The following is an 11,835-nucleotide window of genomic DNA, read 5'->3' as shown; positions in this document are numbered from 1 at the left end:
TTCTATCACTCCTTCACCATTCTTCATCTCAAGAGTTTCAAATTCTCTGTGGAGAACTTGAAGATGAGATCTCTTGACCCTTGCATTTCCTTCATATATTTTTTTTTCATGGCATCCCAAATTTCTTTGGTAGTATTCTTTTTGAGAATAGTGTCAAGAACTGTGCGATCAATGGCCTGAAAGAGATAGTTCTTGACTTTCAGATCTTTCAGCTTTATCTCCTCATTCTTCTTTCGTTGTGCCTCTGACTGTGATGCTTCATTTGTTGGTTCAACGTAGTTAGGATCCACCAACTCCCAATTCCTTAGAACGCAGGAAATTTTCCATTAGCATGTTCCAATGATCATAGTGACCATCAAAGCGAGGAATAGCTGGTTGTATGAAGTTATCAGTAGTCATTTTCTAAGTCATCTTCTATGCTGCTGCTAGAATTTCTCAGGCCTAGTGCTGGCTCTGATACCAGATTGTTGAAAACTTTGATCTGATATGAGAAAATAACAAGTACACAACAAGCTGGATTTCAATGACTTGGATTTTATTGATAATAATATTGGCTTATATAGCCGCACAAAATATAATCTTAACAGAAAATATGAAAACAACCCACTTTAGCAAAATATAGCTAAGTGGTAACAGAAGCATGGAATACGTCAAATATAACTAAGTGTCCCTAAAGAATATGACTTTATTCTAATAATAAAATCTGTAGTAGAACTCCTTCAATTTTTGATATATTTACTTTAATTTATAGCTAAAGAGCCATAGAATAAAAAAATACAAAAGTTTTTCAATGATTTAAAAATTATAGGTTAGGTTGTTTGAAGAAAAAAAAGAAAAAGAGGTTCTATTGGTTAGGTGAGATTTTTAGGCATTTACATATTTAAAATTCTCTTTTCATGATGTAAAGCAAATTTAACCCAGCATTATATCAAGAAACTAGGCCGGGATTTTGGGCTTAAGGCCTATCACCATTAAGCATAAGGCGTATGTTAGCAGCAACCCTCTTGTAATCCCTAATTTTTCCACACTCGCCATTTTCACATTTCTTGTGCTTTCCATCTTTGATTCTCTTCAAAATAACAAATTCTGTTCAATTCTTTTGTTATTGATATTAGAAGCTTCAAATTTTGTGCCTGGCATCAGAGAAAGTTTCAGATTTTGAGTTCAGTTAAGAGTATCCATTATGAATTTTCCTTTGAGGTAAGAGCCATTGGCTTTTCTTGAATCTTTGATTTTGATTTGAGCTTAAAAAGAAAGTTTTCTTTGTTTGATATTTTTATATTAGAATTTTGGGTTCTGTTGTGGTGTAGTTTTTTATTATGTGGAAACAGAGGGAAATAATAAATTTAAGCTCAAAGTTTGGTTCTTCTGGAAAAAAGAGAAAATTTAAGGTTTTTTTCCTCTCTGATTTGTGTTTGATGGAATAATTAAGATTATGGTGATCTTAAAGTAGAAAGTTTTGATTTCTAGTAGATGTTGAATCATTTGATTTGATTCTTTTATGATAATATTTCCTTTTATTGACTCAGCAAAAGATCTTGGGTTTTTGCTGTATCTGGATATGGTTTCATTCAATGAGATTATGGAACTAGATATGGCAACAGAAGGTTCTTGGGTTTATCGAGTTGTAAATCACCAACTGACTTAATGAAGAAAAGAGCGGGTGAATTAGGTGTGGAAATTGAGGTATTTTGGTTGAGAAGAACTAAAACTGTTTTCTTGTAGTTGGATTTTACAATAGATGATAAATTGGCCATAAAAAGTTAACCAGAGTGGATACTTGGTGTGAATTTTGCATTTGCTTGTTGTTGAGGTTGAACTTTGCTTAAAAATGGATGATACTGAGGATGATGCTAGATACCCACCAAACCCATATGGTGTAAATCATCAGCAGGGTTATGGTTCTTCAAACCGACAAAAACTTCCTGTGAGGAATGCCCCATATTCTAGGGCTGTTGGTAATCAATATGTTGATGATGAGGAAGACGAGAATGAAGAAGAAGAAGATGAGGAGGAGTTGGGAGAGGAGGATGGAGAAAATAATCAAAGTAATGGTATCCACTATGTGGGAAAAGATGATGATGATGATGACGATGACGATGACGATGATGAAGATGATGAGGATGCTGATGCTGATGAAGAGGAGGATGAGGAAGATGGCCAAAAGAATTATGGTAGGAGGACTGACAATGCTGATTTGGAAAGGCACCCTAAAAAGCGCAAGCTGAAGAGCTTGGTTTCAAGCTATGAGTTTGCTCCTCGTGTGCCGGCACCCCCTGCTGTGGCTCCATCAACGTCAAAACCATCCTTCGCTGGGCGTAATCCACTTACTGATTGGACTGAGCATGAAACGTTTGTTTTGTTAGATGCTTGGGGTGATAAATTTTTGCAACGTGGGAGGAAGAGTCTTCGATCTGAGGAATGGCAAGAAGTTGCAGAAAAGGTGTCGGAGGAATCAAAGATTGAGAGGACTGACACACAATGCAGGAATCGTTTGGATACATTGAAAAAGAAGTACAAGAAGGAGAAGATTAATCTATCAGAGACGGGTATCACTAGCAAATGGGTGTATTTTAAGAAGATGGATCTGCTGATGTCCACACCTGCACAGCAAGGCGGACTCTCATGCGGGGTGGACTCAGGAGAGTATGTTTTCATGAATCCTAGAGTATATCTCAGTCGTGCAAATGGACTGGATGAGATGAGGGATAGTCCGGAGAATACAGAATCTGCCGATGAAGAGGAGGATTCAGAAGGACTTCCACCCAAAAAGAGAAAATCTAGGAGGGACCGCAATGAGGGGTCTTCATTTAGAGTGCTTGCAGATTCTATTCAAAAATTTAGTGAAATATATGAGAAGATTGAGAATAATAAAAGGCAGCAGATGTTGGAACTAGAGAAGATGAGAATGGATTTCCATAGGGATCTAGAAATGCAGAAAAGGCAGATCATGGAGAGGACACAGGCTGAGATAGTTAAAATTCGACAGGGTGATGACGAGGAGAATGACATCTCTGCTGATAATGCCAGTGGATAATGCTTCTAGACTCTTTTTTTTTTTCCTTTTTAAAAAAAAAAAAATTAAATCTGTAACATTAGTTAATACATTTGATGGTAGTTGTTGTTGTATAATGTTGGGGCCTTCTTTTACACTTGTAAGGCAATTAATTTGCTGGCAATATTGTATTAGTTATACTAGAAGAAATAACAGAATGCATGAGGATTTATTCATCCTTTTCTTCTGGATAGATATAGGCTGCATAATTTGGCTTTCTTGTTTGCAATTGCCGGCAACTGAACTGGAACTAATGATGTGAGATTGCCGGGTTTCTTTAACATGATGCTATGTCACAGTAGGTTATTCAGTATTCCTAATCTTCTTTCAGGTCTTTATAATTAATGTTTTGTTTTGAGTCTGCATATTCATCTGATTCCATGTTGAGTTGCTTCATTCCCATTATCTGCTCCATCTGCCCATGTAATGAGGATTGACTGGTTGTATTGGAGGTAACATAGTAATATCCAAATGTGTGAGCGGCATATTAATGATTGCGAGCCATCTATCTTTATCGGTTCAAAATATAATCCTGAAAATAGTCAGGAATTTTGAAAATTGGGAGCAGGCTTTTCTGAAAGCTACTCTTCCACCCTAGGCTTCTTAGCAGGCCACGTTCAATTCACTGTTATCTATGCGCTAACACACTTGTTATGATCTTTCTAAGGCATAACCACCGGCAGCAACTTTGGCATTAGACATTAGAAGTAGCATACATTGATCCATGTTCTTGAATATGGTGATTGCTAGTGCTTTCATCATTTCTTCACTTTTCTCTTTGCAATGTATCCTTTAAGAAAAAGTATAGTTGGCCTACAAGAGGATGAATTTCTTGTTTCTATATGATGCCTTACTGTATGACAACTAACCTTATACCTTTCTTCTTATACTTCAAAGGAACATGTTTATGTCCAGCATTGCACTTTAATCACTTGGTTAGAACTGTTTTCTTTTTCTAGTGTTCGATCGATTACGTATTAATCAATATTCGATTGATTGGTCTGAGGTTATCGACAAAAAAAATTTGTCTAAGTCATTTCATTTCTTTTTGCCCAAGTTACTTCTTTTTTTGTCTCATCCTCTTCATTATAAATTATCCGTTTGCCCCGAAATGACCTGGCCCAATAGGAAAATCTTAATTCACTGGGCCTTTCGATACAATTAAATAGAAAGCCCCAAGGGCGCCATATTCTAGGAGCCCAAATTATGTGATTGAATAAATCCTCCTCTATTTGTTGCGGATCGAGGACTTCTTCTCCTTCCCCTTCACCGTTGAGAAAGAAGATTTCCGTCGACAAGTTTAACTCATACGTAGCTCCCTTCTTTTGGGGTGTGAAGCAGTGTCAAACCAAAATACCCAACAAGCATTACCTCTCCCTGAAAAGGAGGTGATCCAGCCGCACCTTCCAGTACGGCTACCTTGTTACGACTTCACTCCAGTCACTAGCCCTGCCTTCGGCATCCCCCTCCTTGCAATTAAGATAACGACTTCGGGCATGGCCAACTCCCATAGTGTGACGGGCGGTGTGTACAAGGCCCAGGAACGAATTCACCGTCGTATAGCTGACCAGCGATTAATAGCGATTCCGGCTTCATGCAGGCGAGTTGCAGCCTGCAATCCGAACTGAGGACGGGTTTTTGGAGTTAGCTCACCCTCGTGGGATCGCGACCCTTTGTCCCGGCCATTGTAGCACGTGCGTCGCCCAGGGCATAAGGGGCATGATGACTTGACGTCATCCTCACCTTCCTCTGGCTTATCACTGACAGTCTGCTCAGAGTTCCAAACTCAACAGTGGTAACTAAACACGAGGGTTGCGCTCGTTGCGGGACTTAACCCAACACCTTACGGCACGAGCTGACGGCAGCCATGCACCACCTGTGTCCGCGTTCCCGAAGGCACCCCTCTCTTTCAAGAGGATTCGCGGCATGTCAAGCCTTGGTGAGGCTCTTTGCTTTGCATCGAATTAAATCACATGCTCAACTGCTTGTGCGGGCCCCGTCAACTCCTTTGAGTTTCATTCTTGCGAACGTACTCCCCAAGTGGGATACTTAACGCGTTAGCTACAGCATTGCACGGGTCGATACGCACAGCGCCCAGTATCCATCGTTTACGGCTAGGACTACTGGAGTATCTAATTCCATTCGCTCCCCTAGCTTTCGTCTCTCAGTGTCAATGTCGGCCCAGCAGAGTGCTTTCGCCGTTGGTGTTCTTTCCGATCTCTACGCATTTCACCGCTCCATCAGAAATCCCCTCCTTAAATAGACTAATCCATAGCATAAAGTTTGTAGAAGTATGGTAGACCTGCTATCTGTGACAATGCAAGTTAAAGTTTAGAGAGGAAATGAAGGATTAGAAGCCAGAAGATACGTTGGCATGGTACACACAATCCAAGAATTTTTGCAAGATATCAGGGAAGCCGACGTTGTATTGACGGGCCTGAACTACCACACTATGGGAACCAAGCACATCTTGTAGATAAATTTACGTTTTGCCGATAGAGTTCGGAGATAAAAAAAAAGAAGCATGCAACCACACTGGTCTGACAAATAAATACTAAATACAAATCTCCATCTCCATTCCAATTTTTAATAAAATAAGCCCATAGCCATGCTAGCAATTTCAACACTGAGCTTGCGCTTGTATCTACTTCTATCTCATATATATGTAATCTGAATTTGACATGCTGACGTCTAGTTTCTCATGATACACATCCCTCTACCCTCATTGTAAATACAGCAGAACTGTGCTTCAGCATGTGAGAATAGCTGATATCATCCTTATTTCTATTCCATTTAGTTCAAAGACGGATTATGGGGAATAGGACTATTCTATTCCAGTGCCTGATGCATTTTTGAAGTCAGGATAAGCCATAAAAATCTGAAGCTTGCAGCAATAATGATTCCTTTGCTTGCTATTCATATGTGAGATTGACATTCTAATGCTTAGATTCCACCTGTACATGTCCGCTGAACCAAAGAGACTAGCACCATCAAGAGTCATAATTATTCACCGAATTTATAACTTCTATGCAGAAGATTGAAACCAAAATACCAATTTTCATATCATACATAAATAAGGAGAGCACTGTCATTCCTTAATGAGATATGAGCGACTTCTATGCTTCTCCAACTTTGCTACCATTGTAATTCCCACAGTTTCATATCTGAGCAGTTCACCAGTAGCTTGCCTATTCTCTCTACCACATTATGCGTCACAGTAGGCCATTAAATTTGATGTTGCTTTTGGCTTGCGGAAAGCTATTGATTTTCATCACAATCATGTCTCCCATAGTTTCCAATTGTATCTGAAGCCAAGAAATCAATAAAGAACTCTGATAGAAGGAATGAAAGACAAAAGCCAGATTAATTGCTCCAGAAAGTCTCACTGCGGAGAAAAAATTTGTCATGCAGACCATATCCTTCGCATGGTCAAAGGTCTCCTTTCAGCTCCTGATTTCACTAGAACCCCTCTGCCACTTCCCTGGAAAATTTCTTTTCTTTGACAAGAATGGAAGGAAAGTTAGTATTCCCACGAAAATGACTTGCAAGTTATTGCTCTGAGTGATTCAAGCAAAAAAATATTTATGTGCAAGAAAGAGGGATGCATGCATAAAAATTCCTAACACTGTGATTGCAGAAGCGGTTTCATATAAGTTTGAGCACATTTTTTCAACTAGTGCACATCAGTTAACAGTCACAATTGATAAAAGTTATAAACAAAAGATAGACTGGACTTGGTCATAAAGTTGACCCCCACATGGAGGTCTATAATTTTATAGGATCAGGAAGTTGACCTTTAAGTTCTAAGATACATTTGCCTCATCTGCAATGACCAGTTCTAAAATTTACTAATATTTCCTAGTTCCTACCTTTTCTATATTTCTGCTTAGTGAATGTAAGATTCACCTCAGTAAAGAAACAAACCAATTATTTCCCCCCCGTTTCCTTCCATCTCTCCCTCCAGCAACACTTGATAGTGACTCAAAAAAGATATTTACTTCGCAATTATTACTACACAAAACTTTCGACCAGTGGATCTTCCCATGTTATGTATTGCCCCATTATCATGGTATAGGGTATAACTAGATAACAAGGAACATAACGAAGAATTGGTCCCAAATGGTGTATTTAAACTATAATCCACAACCATTTTAGATGAAAGCATTTTAGGATGAAAAATACGAGCAATGAAAGGAATGTGACACAATAACTGGTTCTGTTCACAAGGCAGCAGGTGCACGATCTTCATCAACCTTGCCAACTGCCTCAAGAATTGAAGTGTAGGTGATATTATTATATTCAAACCCTTTCAAATTCATCTCTCTCATCAACTTTGCAGCTTCCTCAAATAAACCAGCGTGGCTCAGACAGCCAAGAACAGTATTGTAAGAAACTGCGTCTGGCTTAATTATTGAAGACTTCATCTTCGCAAACATTTCAATTGCTCGGTCTGGGACACCTGTCCTAGCTAAGCCATTTAAGATGATGTTATGTGAGTTTAGGTCTGGAGAGCAACCATTTTCGTCCATGGTTCTGAGCAATGATTGAGCTTCATCTATCATGCCAGCTCTAACCATCCCCGACATGAGTGCGTTGTAAGCATAAACATCAGGTTTGCTCCCAAGTTTCTCCATCTCATTAAAAAGATCTACAGCCTCACTAAGACGGCCACATTTTCCAAAATGTTTGATCATCACAGCATATACACGAGCACTTGAATGTCCACAATTCTCTTTTAACTCTAGAAATAACTCGTTTGCAGCTTCATATCGTTTTACCTTTCCAAGACTGTTGATCAAGCTGCAATAGGCTGCTGGACAAGGAGGAAAACCCTTTTCGTCCATCTCTTCCAGCAGCAATAAAGCTTTCTCAATTCTGTTTGTTTTGCAAAAACCATCAATAAGAATTGAGTAAGTAAATGAGCTAGGGGCAATACCACAACCTTTCATTTTCTCAAACCATGATGCAGCTTCAGAAGCCGGAGCTTTGCATTCAAATAAAGCCTTTATTACAGTGTTATATGTCACCACATTTGGTTTACACTGCCAACTTTCCATTTTGCGAAAAAGCTTAAGAGTAACTTCGAGACGACCCACTTTACCCAAAATGTTAATTAAACTGTTTATGAGCACAACATCAGGTTTGCAGCCATCTTTTATCATATCCAAGAACACCCTGTAAGCATCATCAACCCTACCAGCTTTCCCGAGCCCCTTAATCCACTCTGTGTAAGTAAAGACAGTCAGAGTGCACCCCTTATCTTTCATTTCCTTGATCACATCTAAAGCCTTCTCGACCTTGTCCAATTTAAAATAAATTCCTAACAAAGTAGTATAAATCTTTGCAGTGGGATATAGACCATTCTCTTTCATCTCATCAAACAACCTTATTGCTGAATCATAATGACCCAATTTTCCAAAAGCTGAAATAAGTGCACTATATGTTACAGTATCCGGAAAACAATTGCCATCATTACACATCTCATTGTAAATCTCATGAACCTTTTCAAGGTGACCTTCTTGCATCAACATCAAGATCATAGAGTTATAAGTAGTCGCCGCTGGTTTGCATTTTCGACCTTTAATTTGGTAAAATACAGAAAGTGCCTTGTTAACCATCTTGGCCTTACCCAATAATTTAACAATTTCAGATAAATAAACAGAACTAATAACACACGTGCTGCTTCTCACCATGTCTTGAATTGTCTTCCACATCTCACCATAAAATCCAGCTTCATCCAAACTATGGATTAAAGCCATGAAACTACTGGAATCATGCTCAAAGTTTCTCCTTTTACCAGCCCACTTAAAGAACTGAATTTTCACATTAATCTCAACATCTATCTTCAAAACCTCGTGAACTAACCGATGATCCACTTTCAACTTTAGTACTTCCAATGCCTTTTCAGCATCAGGTCCCCATTTGAAGATCTTCAAAATCCTTATGAATCTCTCGTCCAACTTCCTAGTCGATGTGTCCTTCCCTGAAAACTTTCTGTTCATGGGCAAGTTTTGCATCTTATTATTCATACTGGGTACCCGGAACATATTGACTATTTCATTATCTGCTAAGATGAACCAAAAATTATATCATAACAGAAAAAGTTGACAACTTCATAAATTCACGAGAAAATTATGTGATATGATACACAAAGGTTACAACTTCATAATACTGTCAAAGTACTCACAACTAACAAATAGATACCTATGGATTAACTAAAATGGGATTCCATTTGTTGAAGAGAAGCATACATTATAAACACCACCAGTTTGTTTAATTCTCCCAGAGAGATAAAGGCAAAGCTAATATTGATAGAGTTAAAACAACGAATTAGGTGATAACATCTAAAGATTACAGCTTTATAATTTTATCAAATAATTCATGAGCAACAAATTAACTAAAATGAGATTGCACTTGTTGAGACTGGAGAATGACTGAGTATGAACTATACCTGTTTGTTTAATTCTCTCATAGAGATGAGGCGAAGTTGATATTGAACGCTTTAAAACAATGGATTTTACAAACGCCTTTGCCATTTGTGTACAGGTTTTTGATAGAAGATTAGGATTTCTTCACAGCACAAAAAAAAAAAGAGATGTTATACAATTACAGGCCAATACTTCTATACAGTGTCATATATCCTAGAAGCCCTTCTTTTTTATCAAGAAAATTATGGAACAGTGAAAGTGAAAATAAAATTATTGGCGGGGCTCCTAATAAAATTGCATCGGGTCGAAGCGTGGACCATAAGTCTACAGGAGATCTCAGCAAGTTTTCTTCTTTATTATTATTGTTTTTTTCATCGTTAAAGAGAAAATAATAAATAAATAAAAAATAAAACTCTAGTGGCTGTAAGATCTCACTTTATTTATTTTTTAATATTTCGTACTTATCCAATTTTTTGCTTAAATAATATATTTATGTATATTTTATGCATAATAATCTTTCTCGTTATTTAGATTTAAATGTGAATGTTCAGTACTTTATATATATATATATATATATATTTTTGTTATTATTTTAATAAAAAATATTTTTTATTGAAAATTTAAAATTATACTTCTTTAGTATAAAAAGAGTTATAAAATAAATCAAATGCATAATCAAATTGTTGCCAATTCTAAGTATTTATTTTTTTGGTTATATGCATAAAACGTAATATAAATAATTAAATACATATAATAAGAATTTAAATTATTGAAATATACATGATAAAAATTTACTAACATTAGAGTTGTATTAGTAATGCAATTTGATGACTTTAGCGTGGGCTATTATTGGCTCCAATGTAAGCTTGTACATAGTTCAGAGGATTAGAACAAATATATTTAAAGATCTTATTGGCTACAAATAGAAATACAGGATTTCTTTTTTGCTCTTTACTATGAATGCTTACTGTATTATTTAGTATTAGTATTAGTATTAGTATTGCTTTGTTGAGGCGTTTCCTGAGTTGGTGCTTGTTTTTCGGTTACGGTTTTAGGTGTCCAATGCCAGACTAAATATTATAAGGTTGTATTTTTAACGGTCACCGCTCCATGGTGACTATCATCAGAGCGAGAGACGGAGTAGCTGGGGGTGTGTCATTGAACTACCGAATTCAGCATTGTTAAATTAGTTTGAGCCAGATCAACTTTTATTCAGAAAGAAAATAAGAGAATAATAGTATGAGCTGCTTTCTGCTGTGAGATATTCATAAAATTAGAAGAAGATGAAGCGAGAGTTAGAGTTGTAGTGATATTAAAGCTAGAAGCGAACTGTGATATGTTCTTTCCAAAGACGTCCTTCAGATTTTAGCCAAGTTCAGGGTCGAAGGACCTTTCTAAAAACCGTCTGTCAATTTAGATTTTAATTTATTAATTAATTGCTCAATCAATTTAATTTTTCTTAATTAAATTTTAGAAAACCTGTTTGCCACCACAAAGTCACTGTCAGCATTAAACCCACTGCCACCACTATCATCACCATTGTCTCTAACAACAAACCAAAGCTACCACCACCAACAACCAAGCAACCCACCGACACCAACAAATTCATCATCACTGCCACCGCCAGCAATAAACCAACGCCACCGCTAGCAACAAACCAACGCCACCGGTCTCCATCAACGTCGCTCATCCTTAGTATCGCTTTTTATTAACAAAACTTTTCATCAATTATTCGAGTTATAGAGTTGTTTCTCGTAAGGCTATGAATTTCTACTTGAATTCGAATCTATTCCAATATATTCATTAAGAAATCTTCTGCCTTTTTTTTTTCTTTTTCTTTCAAGAGAATTAAATTGCTGATACCTTTTGTAAGGGGTGATCTTATGATCAGAGATGGAAAAAATCAATCAATAGACGTACATAGATTTTTAAATTTCATTGATGGGTTTGCAAGTGAATTAACCATAATGCTTTCTTGGTAAATCTTTTTTTATTTTTTGTTCCCCCGTTTAAGACTTTCTTCACTGGGAAGAGAATTATGGAAATAATTGAATAAGTTAAAATACAAATTAAAAGAATATTAAAATGAGGCTCTATTGGAAATTTTTTTATTCTTTCGAATTTCTAAACAGAAATAGGTTGAAGTAGCCCCAAATGGTTAAAGAGAGCTAACCTAAATTATAAATTAAATAAAAACAAAGTAGATTAGAAGATAAATTAGGAGCCCAAATTAAACCCTCTGCCAATATTTTTTGGCACCCCATGAATTAGGAAGCAGTTAGCCGCAGGTTCTGAAAGCAGCCAACTCTACGTTAAAGACGAAGTCAATTTTCAATACAGAATAAGATAAAC

At 37.0% G+C, this 11,835-nt stretch overlaps 3 protein-coding genes across 10 annotated transcripts; 1 reads left to right on the top strand and 2 right to left on the bottom strand.

The window, feature by feature from the left end:
- The first annotated feature begins 974 nt into the window (after window positions 1–974).
- Window positions 975–3,231, top strand: LOC8277230 (trihelix transcription factor ASIL1). Of its 2 annotated transcripts, XM_048378198.1 has the most exons (3): window positions 975–1,200; window positions 1,311–1,391; window positions 1,530–3,231. In XM_048378198.1, exon 3 carries the CDS (start codon window positions 1,832–1,834, stop codon window positions 3,035–3,037), a length of 1,206 nt encoding a protein of 401 aa, XP_048234155.1. In that variant the 5' UTR covers window positions 975–1,200; window positions 1,311–1,391; window positions 1,530–1,831; the 3' UTR covers window positions 3,038–3,231. The 2 variants fall into 2 exon arrangements, with proteins under 2 accessions (XP_048234155.1, XP_002528196.2); XM_002528150.4 differs by lacking the exon at window positions 1,311–1,391.
- Window positions 3,232–4,371: 1,140 nt separating this feature from the next.
- Window positions 4,372–4,983, bottom strand: LOC125370875. The gene is made up of 3 exons (XM_048378199.1): window positions 4,891–4,983; window positions 4,705–4,823; window positions 4,372–4,618 (listed from the first exon to the last, which is right to left on the bottom strand). Exons 1-3 carry the CDS (start codon window positions 4,981–4,983, stop codon window positions 4,471–4,473), a joined length of 360 nt encoding a protein of 119 aa, XP_048234156.1. The 3' UTR covers window positions 4,372–4,470.
- A 613-nt stretch (window positions 4,984–5,596) lies between these two features.
- LOC8277231 (pentatricopeptide repeat-containing protein At3g16010) lies at window positions 5,597–9,778 on the bottom strand. Of its 7 annotated transcripts, none has more exons than XR_007217048.1 (4): window positions 9,507–9,778; window positions 7,267–9,119; window positions 6,442–6,552; window positions 5,597–6,360 (listed from the first exon to the last, which is right to left on the bottom strand). XR_007217048.1 is itself a non-coding variant. In XM_048378179.1 (3 exons), exons 1-2 carry the CDS (start codon window positions 9,589–9,591, stop codon window positions 7,276–7,278), a joined length of 1,929 nt encoding a protein of 642 aa, XP_048234136.1. In that variant the 5' UTR covers window positions 9,592–9,778; the 3' UTR covers window positions 5,597–6,552; window positions 7,267–7,275. The 7 variants fall into 7 exon arrangements, 2 of the variants coding, with proteins under 2 accessions (XP_048234136.1, XP_048234137.1); XR_007217049.1 differs by having other exon boundaries at window positions 6,442–6,547; XR_001535902.3 differs by having other exon boundaries at window positions 5,597–6,036; window positions 6,125–9,119; window positions 9,507–9,777.
- Window positions 9,779–11,835: the final 2,057 nt, after the last annotated feature.

Source organism: Ricinus communis, chromosome 8, assembly GCF_019578655.1.
Source record: "Ricinus communis isolate WT05 ecotype wild-type chromosome 8, ASM1957865v1, whole genome shotgun sequence".
Lineage (NCBI taxonomy): Eukaryota > Viridiplantae > Streptophyta > Magnoliopsida > Malpighiales > Euphorbiaceae > Ricinus > Ricinus communis.
Note: the sequence above shows the minus strand (reverse complement) of the source record. Positions and strands in the feature narration are given on the sequence as shown.

Coding starts and splice junctions, on each gene's coding strand:
- LOC8277230 (XM_002528150.4), top strand. CDS start 1,832: ATGGATGATACTGAGGATGATGCTAGATACCCACCAAACCCATATGGT.
- LOC125370875 (XM_048378199.1), bottom strand. CDS start 4,983: ATGCCGCGAATCCTCTTGAAAGAGAGGGGTGCCTTCGGGAACGCGGAC. Junction 4,824..4,890: donor CTCGTGCCGTAAGGTGTTGG/GTTAAGTCCCGC, acceptor AACTCTGAGCAG/ACTGTCAGTGATAAGCCAGA. Junction 4,619..4,704: donor TCGCGATCCCACGAGGGTGA/GCTAACTCCAAA, acceptor ATCGCTGGTCAG/CTATACGACGGTGAATTCGT.
- LOC8277231 (XM_048378179.1), bottom strand. CDS start 9,591: ATGGCAAAGGCGTTTGTAAAATCCATTGTTTTAAAGCGTTCAATATCA. Junction 9,120..9,506: donor TGAGAGAATTAAACAAACAG/GTATAGTTCATA, acceptor TCATCTTAGCAG/ATAATGAAATAGTCAATATG.